The sequence below is a fragment of the Spea bombifrons genome, chromosome 9, assembly GCF_027358695.1.
Source record: "Spea bombifrons isolate aSpeBom1 chromosome 9, aSpeBom1.2.pri, whole genome shotgun sequence".
Classification (NCBI taxonomy): Eukaryota; Metazoa; Chordata; class Amphibia; order Anura; family Pelobatidae; genus Spea; species Spea bombifrons.
The window spans coordinates 22,628,123-22,649,361 of record NC_071095.1 but is presented as its reverse complement, the minus strand read 5'-3'; the positions used below and the strand labels follow the sequence as shown (position 1 = coordinate 22,649,361).

The 21,239-nt window shown below is 49.6% G+C and overlaps 1 protein-coding gene across 1 annotated transcript; it reads right to left on the bottom strand.

The window, feature by feature from the left end:
• Positions 1-1,416: 1,416 nt before the first annotated feature.
• On the bottom strand, positions 1,417-12,258 carry MEX3A (mex-3 RNA binding family member A). The gene is made up of 2 exons (XM_053475082.1): positions 11,917-12,258; positions 1,417-2,599 (listed from the first exon to the last, which is right to left on the bottom strand). The coding sequence occupies exons 1-2, from the start codon at positions 12,230-12,232 to the stop codon at positions 1,524-1,526; spliced, it is 1,392 nt and encodes a 463-aa protein (XP_053331057.1). The 5' UTR covers positions 12,233-12,258; the 3' UTR covers positions 1,417-1,523.
• Between the last annotated feature and the right edge of the window lie 8,981 nt (positions 12,259-21,239).

Genomic DNA, 21,239 nt, shown 5'->3' with positions numbered 1-21,239 from the left:
GAAATATTTTGGAACTGCGGACTTTTGAGTGTCTGTAATGTCCTTAAGAAAACCAATTTCTTTTCTTGCGGAAGATATTTAGATAGTAGGATGGATGGCCTGGCAATAAAAAAATAAAATAGAAAAAATGATCAAGGAAGCACCAAAATATCGGACAAAGAAAACTTGTGTCGTCGGAGATGAAAAGAAATGGCTGATAAAGGTTCTTTGTTTAACGAGAAGCCGTCCTTAGTATCACATCTCCTTGGAAGGAGCGTCTGCCGCGATGTTCGACGCCAGAACCCGACCTAACGGGACGGAAAAAATATCTAACGTTCTAGAACGGAGCCAACGAGTAGGAACCGGCTCCTTGGGGAAATCATTTCCAGCCCGTAAGCTTTGGTCCAACGTATCTGCGTCTTGTGTCTGCTCCGGTTAGGAGGAAGTCGGGAAGAAGCGTTAATGCGCTCGCAAAGTCGGAAGTATCACGTGGTGGTCCAGAGACACCGTCCGTGGACGTATATAATGGATATTGGTTGGCATCGATAAGTTTCAGAGTGCCGGACTCCTTGGAGCCCCCGCATCAGTGTACAGTAAAAAAAATTTAAATGAAAAAGAACCCCAGGTAGGCCTAGAGCGTCGCGTGTTTCTGTTTGCCACGGGGGGGGGGGGGCAGGACATTTTATGTACGGAAACGATAGTCCATAAGAATAAAAACTGCACGTGGTAGATTTAGCTGCGTTGTTATGGAATTTGAGGTAATTGTTGTATCCTCGTGTCGCAGTTTCCCAGAGATTGATAAATACAGTTATTTTTGTTTTTTTTTTTGCTTGGTTTAATGATAACAGGTGTTCCGTGTTCAGGTAGTTAGGTGTTTTCTGAGCGCGGGACCCGCTCGTGCCACACGCGTGTGACCTGAAATATTAGCCCTGAGTGCCTGCCGCTGCCAGCCAGAGCCGCCGCCTGCTGCTTCCTGCCGTCGGTACCCTCCTCTGGTTTGTTTTGTTTGTTTGTTTTTGTTTGTTTTTCCTGCAGTCCGTGTGAATGACAGACCAGATTGAGGTTAAACGTCTTTTGGGACGTTTTGGAGATGAAACCTTAGACCTTCGATAAAATTCTTTTTTCGGTTTTGTAAATGCTGATCGGACAATCCAAAAAAAAACAAAAAAACAAAAACATAAAAGGTGCGTTTGGTCACCAGATTTTTTTGTGTTCTGCGCTCAGATCTTATCTGCCGTTTCAATTTGCAGTTTTTTCCCTAATTCTTGGAAAGCTCTGGAAATGTAACCTGTTATCGAGACGTTCGTTTCCCAGTTCCATGAGTATCGACAGAAGGGATACAATGTAGCGAATCCCTCTTCACCGAGAGTTGTTCCCGAGGCTTTGTTTAAAAAAAAGTTCTGCCGTCGTAAGATTCGGGGGGGGGCGGGGGCCGTGGTACCCACGACTTGAAGAAGTGTCGATGAAGTTTAGATACCGTCTTTGACCTCTGTGCAACCGAGAGTTCAGCACCCGTTACCCTCCCCTGTCCCCGCATGTCTCTCTTATGAGAATATTCGGATGGCCTGAGTGGCGGAGGCATGGCACACGGGGCACTCTGGCTCGTTCCTCTCACAAATGCGGACGGCACACTCCATGCAGAAAAGGTTGTGGCCGCACGGCACCAGCGCAGCAGTGACTTCGCTCTCAAAGCACACCATGCACTCCCGGCTCCCAGAAATGGAGTTTCGAGTGGCACTTAGCTTGGTAAAGCCCGGCATCGCCTCCCCCTGGCTTCTTCTCGGCAGGCTGGTAAGAGTGGAATCCGGAGAGCGCTGCGATGAGTTGGTCTGGATAGTGCCGCTGCTGCCGGAGCGCTGCTGCTTTGGAAATATGCCCGGCGCCGGACTGTTGTTTTCCTGCCCGCCCCACATGGGACCCCCGGACTCCGCCACTCCGTAATAGACCTCCTGCTTGTAATTGGGGAACAGATAGCCGTAGTTGAAGTCATTTTGATCGTTCAGTCGTGGGGTCTCGTACACAGGCTCTGGGGGACAGTCGCCGATGCACCCCAAGCTGTTCTGTCGAAACGTAGAGAGGGGTTTGCAGGTGGCTGCCGTCCCGTGCACCCTCCAGCTTTCTGGATACCGACTTTCCATGCCGGAATCCGGGCTGCTCGAAAGAAAGTCGTTCTCGTTGTTGTAGTCCAGAATCTTTCCCGTACGTACGGCGATGTGGGTCTCTATCTCTTCCCGGGCCCTTTCCACGTTCCCTGGCGCCCCTGTGATCTCAAACACGGGGTCTCGATCGCGACTCGGAGTAATGATGTAGGTATTTGTCTGCTGCTGGATCCTTTTGATCGTGGCCCCTTTGGGTCCCACCACTAAACCCACCACCCGGTAGGGAACCCTCACGCGGATGGTCACCTGGCCGGGAAGGGTGGGAGCGCTGCCAAAAGCCGTGCCAGCTTTGTTGCGTGAAGCTCTGATCATGGAGAAGTGTTCGGCGGCAGAGATAATCTCGCGCCTTGCCATAGCTACGTCTTCCCTGCGTCCGGTTACCATAAACACTGGCTCCTCTCCTCTTACCGGTGTTTTGATATACGTGTTTGTCTTGGCCCTCAGTGCTTTGATTTTGCAGCCTAGGAAGACAGAAGGACAAAAAATAAAGAGAAGATTAGCGTACTTCTTAACGGTTACTAGAAAGTTTCAACCTTCCAACTGCGGTGGACTAAAGTTCCCATTCTGCCCAGCAAGTCGTTTATCTTCCACCATCATCGTCCCAGACCAAGAACAACTGTAACCAACCCGAGTCTTGGTGGAAGTAGAAGAATGATCGAGGAAGCCTCGGAATATCGGACAAAGACAGTTTATGTAATTTAAGGAAAAATGATTAAGGTTCTTATTCTAATTCGAAGCGGTCTTCGGAATCACATCTGCCCGGAAAGACCGCATGCCGAGATTTCCTGCGACAGGACCCAGCCGGTCCTCGCTACAGGTCTGTCTTGGACCACGAACGTCTTATCTCGGTTCCGTTACGTTTATTTGTACAAGAAACCCTGGATGTGGGAAGTTCCTTAAACCGGCCGAACGTCTCGATTGGTTCTTTTGCTGCGTTTATCGTACTCTTCGCAATTGAACTTCAGATCAGGGCTGGGCAGCAGTTACCCTCCAGCAGTCTGCGCATGCAGCAACGTGTCGACTCGCAGCTGCCGGAGGGCAGGTGTCTTTACTGCTGCTCCAGAGCAAAGAACGACTAGAACGGTCTCTACGTCAAAGAACAAAGGCAACTTTTACCCACAACTTCCAATATAAACCCTGCGCGTATAACATCGCCACCAGCGCTAAGTTTACATTGGCACCCTTATTGCCCCTTAAAAAATAAGAGTGCTGAGTAAACGTAGACTATGCTGGCGGATCGGCCCCATTGTATTACCCTCTACCACTACTGCTGGAAGGCTGTTCCACTTATCTAACACCCTCTGAGTAAAGTAACGATAAAACTCAATATTCTTGCATGGAATAGGTTAATAGGTGTATATATATCAAGTCTGATTGGGAGGCTATTAATCTACAGGCCACCCCCCCCCTCTCACCAGAACACTACCTAGGTCTCTCAGATCGAAACAAAGAGCCCATTGTTCTGAGTCTTACAAGGGTCCCCCCGCTGTAAGGATACGAAGCCTGCTTTAATGGCCTCCTAAAAGCATTGAGATTTTTATTGTAAGGTGGACACAATCCCCACAGCTGTTAATAGAGCGGGGAGGAAAAGGGGGAGAATCGTAAAGTCTGCCCCATAAACCCACGTCTCAAATGTTACATTCATAAACTCGCAAAATAATTAAGCAGCGAAGCGCGTGTCGGGGGGACGTGTGTCGTGACGCCGAGTAAACACGGTTACTTTACAATTAATAGGCTAGAAATCACTGCGTTTGGTGAAATGGCCTCAAAAATTCAGTTCTGCTTCCGAAACGGAGGGTTGGGGAACCCCGTCTTTTTCTCAAACTGCGAGGATATAGGAGATAAATTCTACTCAGAACTAGTGAAGTCTGTGTCTGCGAGGAAGGTCTCATACGTTCACAGGACGGGGTCTCACAATATACCGCCAGACTGTAAGCTCCTTGGGCCAGGGTCTGCCATTATACCGCCAGACTGTAAGCTCCTTGGGCCAGGATCTCCCATTATACCGCTAGACTGTAAGCTCCTTGGGACAGGGTCTCCCATTATACCGCTAGAGTGTAAGCTCCTTGGGCCAGGGTCTCCCATTATACCGCTAGAGTGTAAGCTCCTTGGGCCAGGGTCTCCCATTATACCGCTAGACTGTAAGCTCCTTGGGCCAGGGTCTGCCATTATACCGCTGAACTGTAAGCTCCTTGGGCCAGGGTCTCCCATTATACCGCTAGACTGTAAGCTCCTTGGGCCAGGGTCTGCCATTATACCACTAGAAAAGAAGGAATCGTTATCCATGAACCAATCCAGCTACCAAATGCTGCTCCTATCTGTGCCCCCCTGCCTTCTCCTGCGTAGAATAACCCCCTCCGGCAAATTAAAAACAAATTAATTTCCCTCTGGATTTTCCCCTATTAAAGTAAAGTAAAACCACTTGCAAACAAGCCCCCCATGGCGGAGCTGTCCCCAGCCCCAGAAGGCCATCCAAAATCGGGGGGGGGCGGGGGTTTGTCTGGGCTACGAGCGGGTTAAATCCGATGGCCTGCGATTCACACTTGCTGCAAGGAGGTTGAAATAATCCCTTCTGAAAAGGCCTCATTCTCTGGGGAGGGCGCGAGGGGCTTTGGGCCCTTCGACAAAAGGCTTTCTAAGCAACGCTGCGTGTCGGGATAGTCCGAACCTCGCTGTAATGCGATACCCCCATATATAATATATACGCACAGCCAACGGGTGTTTAGAAGCAAAGGGAGACCGTGGAAGAATTAACAGAAATCTCCCATTTTCACCCTGGAATCTTACGGATTCTTTTTTCGGCGTTTTTTGTTCTATCGATGTCCGGGTGGGAGGTGAACATGCAAGAAAAATCCCTTCTTTTTCCCAACTTTAAAGTTTCTTCACTTTTAGGAAATTTGGGGGGCTGTTTCTCCTAAATGGGGGGGGGCTTTTTAAATGTATCCACATCTCCCCTACATGTAGATTCCTAATCAGACACGAATGTATCCAGCATACAGAATAATGACTTCATTATGTACAGGAAATTAAAATATTTCAATGTATTTTTTTCATATTTATGAGAATCTTGTTCTGTCTTCCCTGCCCTTTATGGGAGGGAGGGGGGGGGTAATTTTTCTTTTTATTGTCCTGAATCCAGTGCATTTCAGGATTATGTTGGACGTCAAGATTTTTTTTTTTTTTTTTTACTGGTCTCGGGAGGATGCATCTGGCAACTTATTTCTCCAAAACACAGGTATTACCATCCCTTACAGATGTGATTCCAACCGAGAGATCAACCGCATTCCAACTGAAGAATGTTAGATGTATAGAACATCAACCAATGTACCCGTTTTCTTGGTTCCAGGTTCTGTTACAGAACTGGCTAGCGTCCGAGGGACCATGTCCCCTTTAGCTTCTGAAGAAGACCCACCAGCTTCTTGTAACAATACCGCCACCACCCACCCGAGCCGCCCTGCGTCCTGAGACAATGGAAGAACGATCGGATGGAGAATACAAAATCTCTGAAAGTTGACAACGCAAGCGGCACGTTAAGAACGTTATTCCCCGGCGAGAACGACTACCGACAGGAATATTTAACCATGTCCTCTCTAGTAATGTGAACCCGGGGAGAAGCTCGGAGTGGAGCGGAATTAAGTTTGGCATCTTAAATTTGGTGAATTAAAAATTCTAATGCCGGTGACAGAAATCAAAGTGATGAAAAGTCTTGGGTTGGAGAAGGGACCGACGTTGCGAGCAAATGCTCGTTCTGCTGGATGACCGTGAATCGCGTGGCCTGGTCGGCTTCTGAGGACCCTTTACCGGTTACCGCCCAGTTGAATGTCATTTTTAAACGCTTAAATCTGAATCGCTTACAGCTGGCCGGCTGCCAGGAGATCATCACCGAGAGGAGAATATGGAGAGGCGCAAGGGTGGGTGGGGTTGCCCAATCCACAACAAAGAAAGCTCCCAACCTGTCGCCTTCCATCTACTCCCTTCGGGCCCCGTACAGCTGGGTCCCAACGGGTGACCCTCTCACTTCAACTCCGACCACCCCCCCTCCGTTCTGGATCAAGCTGGCCACCGTCTCTTGAATTTGAGGCATGGAGCCTCGTGATTCCAAAGGGAATTCCTTTGTCTGAAAGTATCAAGATCTCTTGTGCAAAAATCTAATCTCTGATAGCTGGACCCGACAAAACCCTCACCAAGGATACACAAAAAAAGTTATTTTACCCAAAAAGTCATTAAAGAAAATGTTTTTTTGATACCTGACCCGTCCGGTCTTACTAAAAGCGTCTTGAACTTACATTTTAACGACCTTTATCAGGAATGGAATCTTCATTTTCAATCTACTGAAAATGTTTCCGAAAACAAAGGGGAAGCTCCGACGGGATTCCGGGGGGGGGGTCGGGATGGATGAAACCTCCTGGACACTTTCAAAAGTAACAGAATCCCGAGGAGATACAGATAAGACAGGGGGCCAGATGCACTCACTTCTCATATGGCAAAAGATAAGTGGCGTCCGGCAGATGTCCTGCGCGGCTGTAACGCACACTCACTGCGGCATCTCTCTACAAGCGGCCTTCCCGCCGGGGAGGTAACGGGTGGAACGCTGTATGGGGATCCCAAAGAAGTCACATGAACCTTCTCTTATACAATCTGGAGATGAAACCGCATAACCATAGGTACCATACTTCACCCAGTATGGAGGAGAACTTGAGACCCCCCCCCGATAAGAGCCTGCTGTCCATGTGGGTACTAAGTATCTATATCATTAAGCCCCATTGTTCCTTACAGGACCAAGATGATGGACGCGTGGCTTGTTGACCGCATATACCTTCAAGAACATAAATCCGCTCCAACAGGGGGCGCGCCCAACAGGAAGCTTTCCACATGTTGGGCAACTACTATAAGACCCTTCCCAATATCCTTTCTTTTTATGGTGCCAGCTGAGGATCATGGGAATAGTACTCCAGCCAACATCTGTCACTTCTTATTCATACCCTATGAACATGGCTATCAAGTCTTGTACCTGGCACGTTCAACCCCCCCTCCCCCTCCAGGTCTGCATGGCACAGCTATCCAGCAGAGTTGGGATGCAACAGCAGTTGTGACTTGTATAGGCTCGGCCATGGTATGAAATGAAATTGCGGAAGCAGGCTTTTGGACAGCGGTGGGTGGATCTGATAGGGCAGTTACTTGTGATCTGCCCCATCCGCTGCCTATCTTTTAAAGATACATACACCCAACTGGGTCTACAACACTGCAGGGCGTTCCAGCAAAGGCCGCTTTACAACCAAAACTTTTTTAAGTAATTAAAAGAAGCACCCGTAGATACTCAGATGAGGTACTCAGCACTGTCATAGCATCTTTAATTATTAACGAAGTAGGAGGAGCTCGTTGTCCCGCCCCCTTCGTTAAAGGCGGAAAGGAGATAACTCGGCCTGCGGCCCCCTCTTCCTGTTACTATATCTCTTGTCGCCAAGCATGCCGCGTGTTTATCAAGACTGCGTCTGCGCCCGAGACCGCCAATGCCGGCGGTTGGCACGCCCCAAAGCGCCACCGCCCCGTTTCAAACACCAATGGCCTTTCACATGCCACATGGAGATAACGGATACAAGGACGAGCCCTTAGATTTATAAGACGGGCTGCGGAGACCCATGCAGATCTGTAAACGCAGCACAACAGCACGTGCGCGCCACTGCTTCCGACAAAAGGAACACGATTCCGAGCATTACAATGTAACAAAGAAATGCCCACAAGTCGCTTTGTTACCCTGAAGTCCTCCCGTCATCTTCACTAATATTTTTAGGGCATCAAAAAAACATTTTTTAATTTATTTTTTAAAAATATATATTTTAATTAAAAATAATCCTGATAATTGACCAGATCTGACAATATCTCATATAACGTCTTCCGCTCTTCTCTACGGGCTCTATTTTTAAACAGGGTGCACAATGCGCATCGTGCGTCACGCCCACCTTCATTCATGGCTCGGCGCAGCCATACCGTGCTTTGTATCTTTGTGCGAGGCCCCAAATTCTTACAACCTCCAGATTTTTGGGTTTGTTTCCCCTTTTTTTGGGAAAAATTTGAGAAGAACGGGGTCGGCTGTTAGCCCCCTCGTTGTGTCAGAGCGCGCACGCGGTCCGCATTGTGCGGTTGCTTTGTAAAACACGCATGGTACTCTGGAAATTAAGTGCCACACCCCCCCGACAACTGTTTGGCTACAACATGCGCGTCGCAGCCTCTCGCCTTCCCTACCGAATTGATCCCGTATCTGCGGCAATAGCTACGATATCGCGGCGGGGGAAAAATAAAATCCCAACCGACCTATCCTCTCCCTCCGAATGTTCCTTAAGTTATTTTTCAAAAATTTTCTACATTTTTTTTTTCTTCTTCTTCAAACCAGAGAATCAAAATTAGGCAGAAAAGACGGAAAAATAAACCCCCCTCAATATATATCACAAAAAATAAAACGTTAAATATGTGAATATTTTCTCCCCCGGTGGAAATTGATATGCAGAGAGTTGGCACGCGATACTTTATTAAAAATGCACATTTTTTTTTTGTTACAAAGGACCGAATTTCTGACGACGAGCGGTAAGAAATGATGATTTTTTCCGCACTGCATTTCCAGTGGAAACGAAGGGTTAAACACACTGCTTTTTTTTTTTTTTTAAGTTGAAGTATTTAATCATTAAGGAAGGACGGAGGAAAAAACAAAAAAAAAAAACCCCACACACGCTCACAAAGAGAACGTTACAGAAATGTTTCCGTGCGCTGTTTCTTTGAACGCGGCGGCGGCGGGGTAGACGCGCGGCGCGTGTTTCTGTTGTTGCTGCAGACATGAGGAGAGATTCGACATGTCTCATGCCACCGTGTGCACGGAAAGTCTGCGACGCTCCAGACAAAGAGCTGCGAGGGGGGAAGCGTGCGTCCCGCTCTCCAGCGAGCCGCAGCGCCGCGACCCGGACGGTCCGGCCGGCGAGGCGCAGGTGCCGGCGGCCAGAGACCTGCCGGCGGCCAGAGACCTGCCGGGGAGGACAATCGCACGCGCCACCAAAACAAAGGGCTGTTTACAAAAACATTCCGGCCGGAGGCGCTCGTTACCGTCTTCCCCGTCTCCTTCAAAACCCCTCGACAGCTTCTTTTCTTTTTTTTATTATTATTATTATTGTTCTCAATTATTTGACATTTTTCAAAATCGGCAAAACGCATTTCCCCCCCCAAAATAGTGAAAATTTTGAGTGGATTTCGTCTGCTTGCGATGAACCCAGTCGCAGTGTCAATGCAGAGACAAACAAACGCTTTGTGCTGGGGTTCTACCTCTGCCTCGTGCAGACGGTGGCTAAACTCATCTTTTTTTTTTGGTACCCGGACGCCATTCACGCCCCTCTCTCTCTGCCCGCAGCGCTCTACCGATTTTCCTCCATGAAGGAGACGACCCGGCTCGGGAAGGAGTCCTAGCGGGGTAACTCGCCGCTGGCCGGATTTAATTGTAACAGAGCTCTGACTTTATTTACAACAAAAGCTTTCACCACGTGCCGCCGGGAACAAAGACTGAACTTCACCGGCCATGTGGACCATATTTCAAGTTCTTTGTTGAGCGTTTGGAGGTTCCTAGATCAGCCTCCACACCGAGGAGGTCACGATTTTACATTTTTACATTTATTTGTGTTTACAAAGAGGGGCAGCCTGGTGAAAAGGGTGAAAGTTGGAGTTGGAATGGCCGATTTTTGGTCGAAATCTGCCACCCCGATCTCAGATGTCTCCTCCTAAGCTTCTAATTGGCACCATCTGTCAAACTCCCCCAAACACCAGTTGGCAACAATTAAAAAAAAAACAAAAAATAACACGCATACAAAAAATGGTCAGTTTGGCATTTCGGGTTTCTCTAAAATTCACGTTTTTTTGAGTACAGTGCAGAACTAATGATGTCATAGGAATACGCCTTTTTTTTTGCTCATTGTGTGCACAATAATATTTTGGAACGAGAGGGGCTCGTGGGATTCTTTTCCTCCGTACCCTCACACCCACTTTATTGGGAGGCCTGTCCATTGTCTCCATACCCACATGAATAGTTCTAGGTATGATACCCCTGCCTTATTATCTGCCCCAAAACCTCCCCAATATATTAACCGAAAGGTTTTTTTTGGGGGGGAACCGTGACTTCAGATGCAACACGCCAGGATTTCGGTTATTATTACACGTCTACGCCAGAGGTATTGGCGGCGCACACACCCACCTACAACCAGCAGCACCTGCAGAAGATCGCCAAGCCCACCACAAAATCAAGTCGACGTCGGACTAACAGTCCCATCATCCACATTCACCCTGTCGCTTGTTGGGGGGGTAATGGGGTTTATTACTTGTTGCCCCATTCACCCCCCCAGTTCCCTCGTCCAGCTTACCCAAACTGGGAGTCTCTTTCACAAGAACCTAAAGTACTTCTCGGTGGATTCCGTGGTCTTGACCCTCAGTGTCTTCATCGGACTTTAGAGAGTAATCTCTGCGGGGGCCAGCACGCTGTTCCCGATTTCGAGGGGCTATTGTGCGGATTGAATAATACCCCTCGGCTCGGAGAGACAGACAGATCCCTCAGACTACAAAGACATCCCACGAACAGATATCTGGATGCCACTCGGGCTCAGCGTCCCTGGTGATTTGCAGGCAACGAGCCGTGGCGGTTGGGTTATCACATGAATAAGATAAAGTGGCCACGAAGGGATAGGGTGAATTCCGTCCGCGGAACCCCGTTTCGGCAGGGGTGGGTGTGGTGTCTTACACTTTTTAACCCTATAACCCCCCCTTCCACTAGAGAACAAAGCAATCCTCCCAAAAACAGCAGCCAGCGGGGCTCGGTACTCGACACCCGAAAACTTTCATCCTAAAAAAAGTTCTCACCCCCCCCCATTAATGCAGCCACCCCCCCACACCCACCTGCAATTACCCCCCCCCATGCCTCAGAGAACCCAAAACAAAGACAAGCATCCTTATCGGTACTTCGCATGGCGCATGCATACGGTGTAGCGCAGTACAAAAGGGCAATAGATGCCAACACGTACCGTCCTCAGGGGCGATATGAAAGGGAGACAGGGAGAATTGGAAAGGTCTGCAGGGGATGAGCGCGCAGGTCTCTCGCTCGCTCGCACGCCGAGTGCAGACGGTATACGGGCAGACGGGGAGCTGTATGCCCAGACACAATCGTATCCTCACATAAACTTTTATCTCGCTCATCACGCTCGTCCTCAAAGCCACAGAGCAGCGGAGGAGTGGAGACGGGTCCAGCCGCCCCGCCGAGCACCTCTCTCGGCGACAATAACTTATCCGATTCCTTTATCACAATGAAAGCTTTCCTTTTGCCCGTCGAAAGCCAGCGTTCGCTTAAAAGAACACAAAGGGAGAAGCCGGGGCACATGCGATGAATCTCAGCATCACTGGCGGGGGTGTGACAAGGTCCCATCTTCCCAAACAAAAGGACCCAGGCCTTAGTGCGGGGACCCCTGAGACAGACAGCTATCTGGGGGGGCGAAGTTTATACAGCCCCCCCCCCAGTGCCTCCTTTGTTTTTATTTTGGGGGAAGAAGTATCTGCCCCAAAACACATTCAATTCAGTATCCCACCGGAGAAAGGCGAGAAGCCCCTAAAAACACTCCCCAAAACAACAGGGAAACCAGTGGAGGAAGCTGGCCACCAGTACAGGCACTGGGACAGGGCTATCCCTGTGGGGGGGTGGCAGTGCCAGGGGGTGCCCCCCAGGGGCATGGGGCAGGGTGGACAAAGGGTGGGCACTTACCCTGCCTCCCCACAATCTCAGCCACGTGTTCCGAGCTGGGCACCGGGACACACTCCGTGGTGTTGGAGCTCTTCAGCCGGAGTTCTGCCTCCTTGTACAGGACGCTGAGCTTGCTGTCCCCTTTCTGGGGGTGCTGGGGGTGGCTGCTGCTGTTGTTGTTGTTGTTGGTGTCCTCTTCTGTCTCCCCTAAACCCAGCAGGCAGAGTTGGTCCAGGGCAATCTGAAGAGCCCTGTCATCCTCCAGCACCCTGTCCTTGGTCAGGTCTGACATGCCCCCATTCCTTTCCATCATCCCTGATACCACCAGGCTAGGCATGGCTAACAAAGACTCGCGAACAAAGAGGGGCAAGAGAGACAGAACCAGAAGAGAGAGAGAGGGAGAGAGGGAAGGGGGGTACCGGCCCTCCCCCTCCTCCCCCTGTGCCCACCTCCTCCGGGTGGCCACCCCCTCTCTGTCTCTGTAACTCGATCTCCAGACAGACCCAGGCCCCTTGGCCACTCCCTGCGATCTGGCAGGGGAGGGGCTAAGCCGGCATGCAGGGGAACTCTTTTGTTTTAAATTCCCTGGCTGGGTCTGCAGCATGACAGGCTGCGCTGGAGCATGCTGGGAGTTGTAGTTCTCAGAACCCTTTCTCCTACTTCTCCAGATGCTGAGGATGCTGAGTGTTAGGTTTGGGGGCTTTTTAATAATGTCCTGAACAAGAGAGTTAGGATGGAGGGATGGGGAGGGGTAAAGACTGGGTTAGCATTGGGGGGGGGTCTTCATGGGGTCTGAAGAGTTAGAATAGAGGGGTAAAAACTGAGTTAGGATTTGGGGGGCTTCATGGGGTCTGAAGAGTTAGAATAGAGGGGTAAAGACTGAGTTAGGATTTGGGGGGATTCCTAATGAGGTTCTGAAGATTTAGAGGGGTGGGGGGATGAAGACAGGATTTTGGGGTAGCTTGGAGTGGGCTAGTGATGAAATTAGGGCGAGTACTTCATGGGGCGGGTCGCGGATTTGGGGTGAGATTGGGGTCTGGGGGCTCAGGATGGAAGTTTATGAATTATTTGCCCTAGAGTTCTAGTGTCTGGAGTTCTCAGAGATATGAGAGGTCTCGTCAGGCTCACCTCCAGCAGTGAAGACATTTCTGCACAGAGACCCCCGGGTTTATTAACGGGGAGCGCTGAGAAGGGCTGCGCCACAAAATCTCATTATTTTAACATTTTATAATTCTCATTTTAGACTGCGGAGCTATGTGCGTGTTCCGCGCATGTTTCATCTACTCACTGGGTTTATAGAGAACTGCAGCCGCTCTGAGCGTCCGTATCGAGCAGGAGCAGCACCTGGAGAGCGCCCGATGGGGTAAGTGACATATTTAACATGACCCGCAGATATTCCCAGACCCCCCCCCTCCAAGCACTGTCCGAACCAAGAGAAGCAGGTAACTTGTGCCCGTGCTGCATTACTGGGAACTGCGTTTTTGCCCCAATCTTAGAACGATGGGGCAGTTTGTCCTTCCTTTCCTACCCCGCTTTGATCAAATACAAGACTCCAAGTTGGTGCTTTTGCTCCCAGTATGTTAAGGATGATATCCCTGCTTGAATTCAGGTGATAGTGTATAGTGTATGTAAGTAGATGACCCGTATTACAGCCATGTGGGCAATACATTTGGCAGATCACTATATAGAATCTTCACAATGGGCTATTAAAGAGTTAATAGTTCCCAGGTATGCCGTGCTGGGATTATTATATGAAGGTGCGTCTCTCTACTCCTCCGCTACAGCTCAGCGTTTAGTGAATAAACCGATTTTTGGCTTTTGCACCGCAGCCGGTCAGACTCTTTTCTGTGACGCCTCTGCTTGGATTGTGTGCTATAAAGGGTTAACTTACCTTTTTTATATGAAGCTTGTCATAGTACTGAATACACAAAATATATAAAATAATAACCTCCAGGGACGCATTCAGTAACAGCCCCCCCGGGAGGTATACAGTAACAACCGCCCGGGATGTATACAGTAACAACCGCCCGGGATGTATACAGTAGCAGCCCCCCAGGGCTGTATGCAGTTATATAATTCATCCCATTGCTGTGTGCAGCTATATAATTCCCCCTAGCGCTGTATGCAGCTATATAATTTCACCCGCTAATTCTAGCGCTATATGCAGTAACAGCCCACCCAGTGATATATGCAGTTATATAATTTCACCCCAGCGCTGTATGTGTTAATACCCCCCCAAGTATTCTATACAGGAAGATAACTAGAAATCACAGGGCCTTGTTGTGAAAATTGCCCCAGGGCCCCCCAAGTTCACCAAGTGACATGTCCCCAGGCCCACCTTTGCCCTAAACAGCTTGTGAGTGCCTTTTCCCCAAGCAGCTTGTCAGTGCCATCCTAACAGCCTGTCTGTGTGGTCTTTGCTCCAGCATGTCAGTGCCCCCAAACAACTAATCCGTGCCACCATTGCCCCTTGCCCCCCTTCCAACATACACTCTTGCATGCATATGTAAACACACTTACACAAATTGAATACACATACTCATACTCGCTAACACACACATTCCCTCATACTACACATACACTCCACACACTTACACATACATGATCACACACAAAATTACACATACATGCTCAAACTCACACACTTACACATACACGCTTATTCACACACTTACACATACACGCTCACCCACACATACACACTCACACACACACACTTAAAACATTCATGCTCACACACTCGCACTTACGCCTACATACTCACGCTTACACATGAATGCTCACACACACACTTACACATACATGCTCTCACACACACGCTTACACATACATGATCACACACACAGACATGCTTACACATACATGCTCACACACACTTACACATACATGCTCACACACACTCACACATACATGCTCACACACACTTACACATACATGCTCACACACACTTATGCGTGCACATTAATGCTTACAAACATGCATAAATACATACATACATACCGCCCCCGCTTACCTCTCACAGGCAGCTTTCTGTCTGGCTGCAGGGTTTCACCCCCTCCAGCACTGCATACGGTGATATTACACCCCTCCAGCACTGCATACGGTAATATTACACCCCTCCAGCACTGCATACGGTAATATGACACCCCTCCAGCACTGCATACGGTGATATTACACCCCCTCCAGCACTGCATACGGTAATATAACACCCCCTCCAGCACTGCATACGGTAATATTACACCCCTCCAACACTGCATACGGTGATATTACACCCCTCCAGCACTGCATACGGTAATATTACACCCCTCCAGCACTGCATACGGTAATATGACACCCCTCCAGCACTGCATACGGTGATATTACACCCCCTCCAGCACTGCATACGGTAATATAACACCCCCTCCAGCACTGCATACGGTAATATTACACCCCTCCAACACTGCATACGGTGATATTACACCCCTCCAGCACTGCATACGGTAATATTACACCCCTCCAGCACTGCATACGGTGATATTACACCCCTCCAGCACTGCATACGGTGATATTACACCCCTCCAGCACTGCATACGGTGATATAACACCCCTCCAGCGCTGCATACAGTGATATTATACCCCTCCAGCACTGCATACGGTAATATTACACCCCTCCAGCACTGCATACGGTGATATTACACCCCTCCAGCACTGCATACGGTGATATTACACCCCTCCAGCACTGCATACGGTGATATTACACCCCTCCAGCACTGCATACGGTAATATAACACCCCTCCAGCACTGCATACGGTAATATGACACCCCTCCAGCACTGCATACGGTGATATTACACCCCCTCCAGCACTGCATACGGTAATATAACACCCCCTCCAGCACTGCATACGGTAATATTACACCCCTCCAACACTGCATACGGTGATATTACACCCCTCCAGCACTGCATACGGTAATATTACACCCCTCCAGCACTGCATACGGTGATATTACACCCCTCCAGCACTGCATACGGTGATATTACACCCCTCCAGCACTGCATACGGTGATATAACACCCCTCCAGCGCTGCATACAGTGATATTATACCCCTCCAGCACTGCATACGGTAATATTACACCCCTCCAGCACTGCATACGGTGATATTACACCCCTCCAGCACTGCATACGGTGATATTACACCCCTCCAGCACTGCATACGGTGATATTACACCCCTCCAGCACTGCATACGTTAATATAACACCCCTCCAGCACTGCATACGGTAATATAACACACCTCCAGCGCTGCATACAGTAATATAACACACCTCCAGCGCTGCATACGGTGATATAACACCCTCCAGCGCTTTGTACGGTAATATAACACCCTCCAGCGCTGCATACGGTGATGTAACACCTCTCCAGCGCTGCATACGGTGATGTAACACCTCTCCAGCGCTGCATACGGTGATGTAACACCTCTCTAGCGCTGCATACGGTGATGTAACACCCCTCCAGCGCTGCATACAGTAATATTACACCCATCCAGCCCTGGATACGGTGATATTGATTCTGTGACAGCAGTAATTTCCTCTGCTCCACGGCCTGCGTGCGCTCTCTCTCACTCTCTCTAACTCTCATTCTCACTCTAACTCTCATTTTCACTCTCTCTCACACTTATGCACTCTCTCATTCTCACTCTCTCATTCTCACTCTCTCTCATTCTCATTCTCACTCTCTCACTCTCTCTCTCTCATTCTCACTCTCTCTCTCTCTGGGTTTGTTGGAATCCGGTTACTCTCCTCCGCAGCATTCTGTCTCCCTCCTCCATGATGGCAGGTGCAGGTTACACCTCGCCGGGGCTTAGCAGCTACAGGGTAAAGGAGGTGGTTAGGTGGGAGTGCAAGCGCCTCTCCGGAGAGCGCAGACAACAGCTGCTCTTTCCTCTCATAGGAGTCATTGTTTTGCAGCGAAAAAAATAAATAAAAAAAAGTTATTCTGGAGCAGACAGAATCCGGCAAAAAATAGAGCGTGGAACAGATTTGGAAATAATTGTCATCTGTTTCCCCTCCGATATGTGGGATATGGGTGACATCGCCCGCGTCGTGCAGCAGGTTGGGGGGGGTCATTTTCTAATAGGGGTTCTGTAGGAGGGACTCTGAGTGTTTTAATGGCAGTGGGGGTGTCCTTGGTGTATTTAATGTAAGAAAGCTTGATGTCCCTCCCAGGGGGAGACCATTGCCAGCTGTGTTGGTGGGACTTTCCATGTATCCACTCCTCTCCCTTTATGTATATGAGGGCAGAGTGTTTTTGGGGTGTGAGGTTCAGCAATGTGTTTAGTGCGGAAGTCACCAGGTTTGAGATCTTGATTAACGCGACAGAAGTGAAGTCTGCGCCGGGAGGATCCTGATTCCGCCCCAGAGAGGCCCTCTGCACAGGATTCCTGTCTCCTGCGCGTCCCACAGGGAATTCCGCCGGCGTCAGTTTAATAACAGGTGAGAGTTTGGCAGGTGGTCACCCACCTGGGGCTCCTAACCTGGAACACGCAGCGGTATCTGCTGATACAGAGTATCTCGTTACTGCTCTATCCAGCCCTGGGAGAAGACAGCAAATCCCCGGCCGCGGGGTTAACCCTGCAATCTGCGCAATCCATCATCTATCACATCATCGGCTTCATTTCTCTATTTCACTTTATGGAATTCCTCCTGTTTTTACGGGAAAGGAACAATATTACATAAACTGTAAGCTCCTGGGGACAGGGTCTCCCATTATACCGCTAGACTGTAAGCTCTTGGGACAGGGTCTGCCATTATACCGCTAGACTGTAAGCTCCTTGGGACAGGGTCTGCCATTATAACTCTAGACTGTAAGCTCCTAGGGACAGGGTCTGTCACTATACCGCTGGACTGTAAGCTCCTAGGGACAGAGTCTGCCATTATAACTCTAGACTGTAAGCTCTTGGGACAGGGTCTGCCATTATAACTCTAGACTGTAAGCTCCTAGGGACAGGGTCTGCCATTATACCGCTAGACTGTAAGCTCCTAGGGACAGGCCAGTACGTGGTCTGTATATTCCCGGTGATATATGTTTCCGGGGGGTGACGTGATGACCCGGACATGCAGGAGGAACATGTATGAAGTGAGTTGTTGCACGGTTGACTTGATTTCTGCGTTGCATCCGTATAGGACAGTGCCGAGTATCCCCGTGGGATCTCGCAGCAGCTCGTTCCCGGGTGGCTGTCTAGACAGTAATCGCGTGCACCTGACTTAGTGAGGAGCCATTAGAGCCACCGAGCCTTTGTCTTGCCCCGTCCCTCACCAAGAGCTGTCAATGCCCCGCTCGGCCGTGGCTCGGCCCTGGGTAAAACGAGGGAGGAGGGGTTCGGCGGGGGGCAGGGGGGGATTAGAGGGGGATGCAGGCTCAGTCAGTGACACTGCAATCTGTTTCATGGCACCACTCCCCCTATCACTAACGGGGTACCAAACAGATGCACGTGGCGGCCCCGCACCCTGAACTGTGGACGGCCCGCGTGCATGCGTCACTCCCCAGCGCCGGACCCATACAGCACAGCGGGTCACCCTCGCACCTCCGCCGCAAACCCAAAAGCACACGCGGCTCGTCCTCAGGAGAACAAAGAATGAAGATCAGGGCGAGAGAGTGCAGCGCCCCGCTGTACGGCGAGGAGGAGAAGGTGCCGCACTTTCTGGCAGCCATCTTTAATGGGTCCTGAATGGGTACCGGGGGGGGGGGGATAGCCTTTGTTTGAAAGATTAACCCTTTGAGGTTAGCAACATAACCAAAGTAAACGTGGGCAAACCGGGTTTGGAAACACAGTCCTGGGGTAACCGGGTACAAAGCGAATGAATGTTTGGGATTTAACCCTTGCTGGCAACCTACTAGGGGCCAGTGGCGTTTTTAACTCTTCATCACCTGTCAGACGGAGATAAGCCAGCTTCGGCATCCCATTGACAAGCGAGGCACCCGATTGGCCTCTGCTTAGCTCATTGCTTACCTCATCAGTGGTATGATCTCATCACACCCTAATGCCCCCCCAACAGAGAAGGGATGGGCCCAGCCCCACCCGACCCCTTAATAACTGATAATCAATAACGTGATCCCTCTGGACTGGCCCTCGGAGTGCGTGCCAGATGGCTGCAGCTAATTACTGCCACCTGAGGCCATGCTTGTGGATATCTTGGTACCCACTCACCCCCAGGTGCATTGTGGGGCTTGTAGTTCCTGCCACATCTGACCATGACCTAATACATTAACCTCTTTACTGGCAGAAGGATGTACAGCTAAACCGTCATTTCCCAAAGAGAAGCACAAACCGTAGAACAAATTATTCTGCTTTTCTGGTAGTTTTTGGCCACTTAGTGTGTTTAGGAAAAATCCGGTGATTATCATTTTTCTAATTTCTAATATTTCTCAGTCTGAGGAGTTCTGTTAATGTGATGTTCGATTTCGGCTTTAAAGAGAAGGTATAGAGGAGATTTTATACGACAGAACGAAGAAAACCATAGGAAATGATGCGTTATTTGACACAATGGGGGAAACATTTTCCCGTCGCGTTTATTTCTGCGAGCACTTCCTGAGCAGGAGGTTACTGTACGGGCACCACAGGAAGTACGGGCAGGAGCATTGACTTTGGATTCCCCTTTAATGTAGGAGTTACAGGCTATGAGTTAAAGGAAAAGATCATACAGCCGGTGCACGTGGCAGTTGGGGCCGACACGTTTCACGGGGAGGACCAACGCGTTTTCTCGCAATCAGCCAATTTGGGGACCGCTTGTGTCTCTTTAAGATCTTTAATACTGGGAGATATTTTAGAGCAGGAGACCGATGAGTCTTGAGAAATCACGTTTTATGGTGTGGCGTTGCTCATGTGCACAAGGCCACGTCACGGCGGACTATATTGGGGTTAATCGTTGGTCGCCCCTGGGCCTGTGGCTTCGGAAGCCATGTAAAGCTTTGTTGGGAGCACCAACGCCTAATAACCAGGCGGAGGGGAGGGAGCGGGGCTGCGATTCCCGTTTCACAAAGAGCAGAGCAGAATAACGATGAGGGGCGACATAGAGACCCGGCTCTTGAATAGAAGTGCAGTGTCCCGTGGCAATAAACCCACCCCTCCACCTTGCCATTGGGGCCTCCTTGTCGAGAGCTCTATAATCCCCCCTCGACAACCTAGACACAGATCACATTACACCCCTCGCACTGGCCTCAGACGTGGAGCGGCGGTATTAGGGGGGCTGTGAGCCTCACACACCCCTTAACCCATTATGGTGGGTATGTAATGCACCTCCCCCACCTTTACGATGTATAGGATTATATAGCGCTTTACATTGACCTGCATGGCCCCCCGAATGCTTATTCGCATGATGCGGATGTTAGGAGGGGAGATGGGGCGAGGGTATAGATTTTAAACCAAATACATGGAAGGTATCAATGCGCCGGAGCTGGTAATTGTAGTACCCGGCCTGAACTGTAGGTGGCAGTGTTGCTTCTTATGAATTGGTTATTTAAATGTGTTATTTTAAAAGGGCTCGGGGACAGAAGCGAGATTTTAAATGGACGCAAATTATCACAACTCATTGTTTCCAACAAAAAGGCTTAAGGGGTCTATGCAGGGAGATAACGGTTTATTAACCCACATCAATTGAGCTCTCTAGCATGTTAAGCAAACATCATGTTGTCAGTTGCAATGGCAACAACCAATCGGTGCTTTCTGTTGTGCCATATGAGAATTTTGCTTTCCCTGTGTGCGTGCATGGTGGTGTGCGTGTGTGTGTGCATGGTGGTGTTGGTGTGTGCGCGCATGGTGGTGTGTGCGCATGGTGTTGGTGTGTGTGTGTGTGCGCGCATGGTGGTGGTATTGGGGTGTGTGCATGGTTTTGTGTGTGTGTGCGCATGGTTGTGTGTGTGTGCGCATGGTTGTGTGTGTGTGTGTGCATGGTGGTGTTGGTGTATGTGTGCATGTTGGGGTGTGTGTATGCATGGTGGTGTTGGGGTGTGTGTGTGCATGGTGGTGTTGGGGTGTGTGTGTGCATGGTGGTGTTGGGGTGTGTGTGTGTGTATGGTGTTGGTGTGTGCCAAAGACAGGGTTCAGCTCAAGGGGGCAGTGTGAACATTGTTAATGTATTTATTTATAAAAGTATGGTATCAGTAATATTCTCTGAATGATTCGAATCTCTGTAAGATTCGGATCCTTGTAAGATCCGGATCTCTGTAAGATTCGGTTCATTCGACTCTTCGGTTCATTCGACTCTTCGGTTCATTCGACTCTTTGAACGAGTCTCTGACTCTATGAGAGTCATCGTTCCTGTGTGAATTAATGAGCTGTAACCTGACCCCAGAGTCTGTGTCTGAGTGCT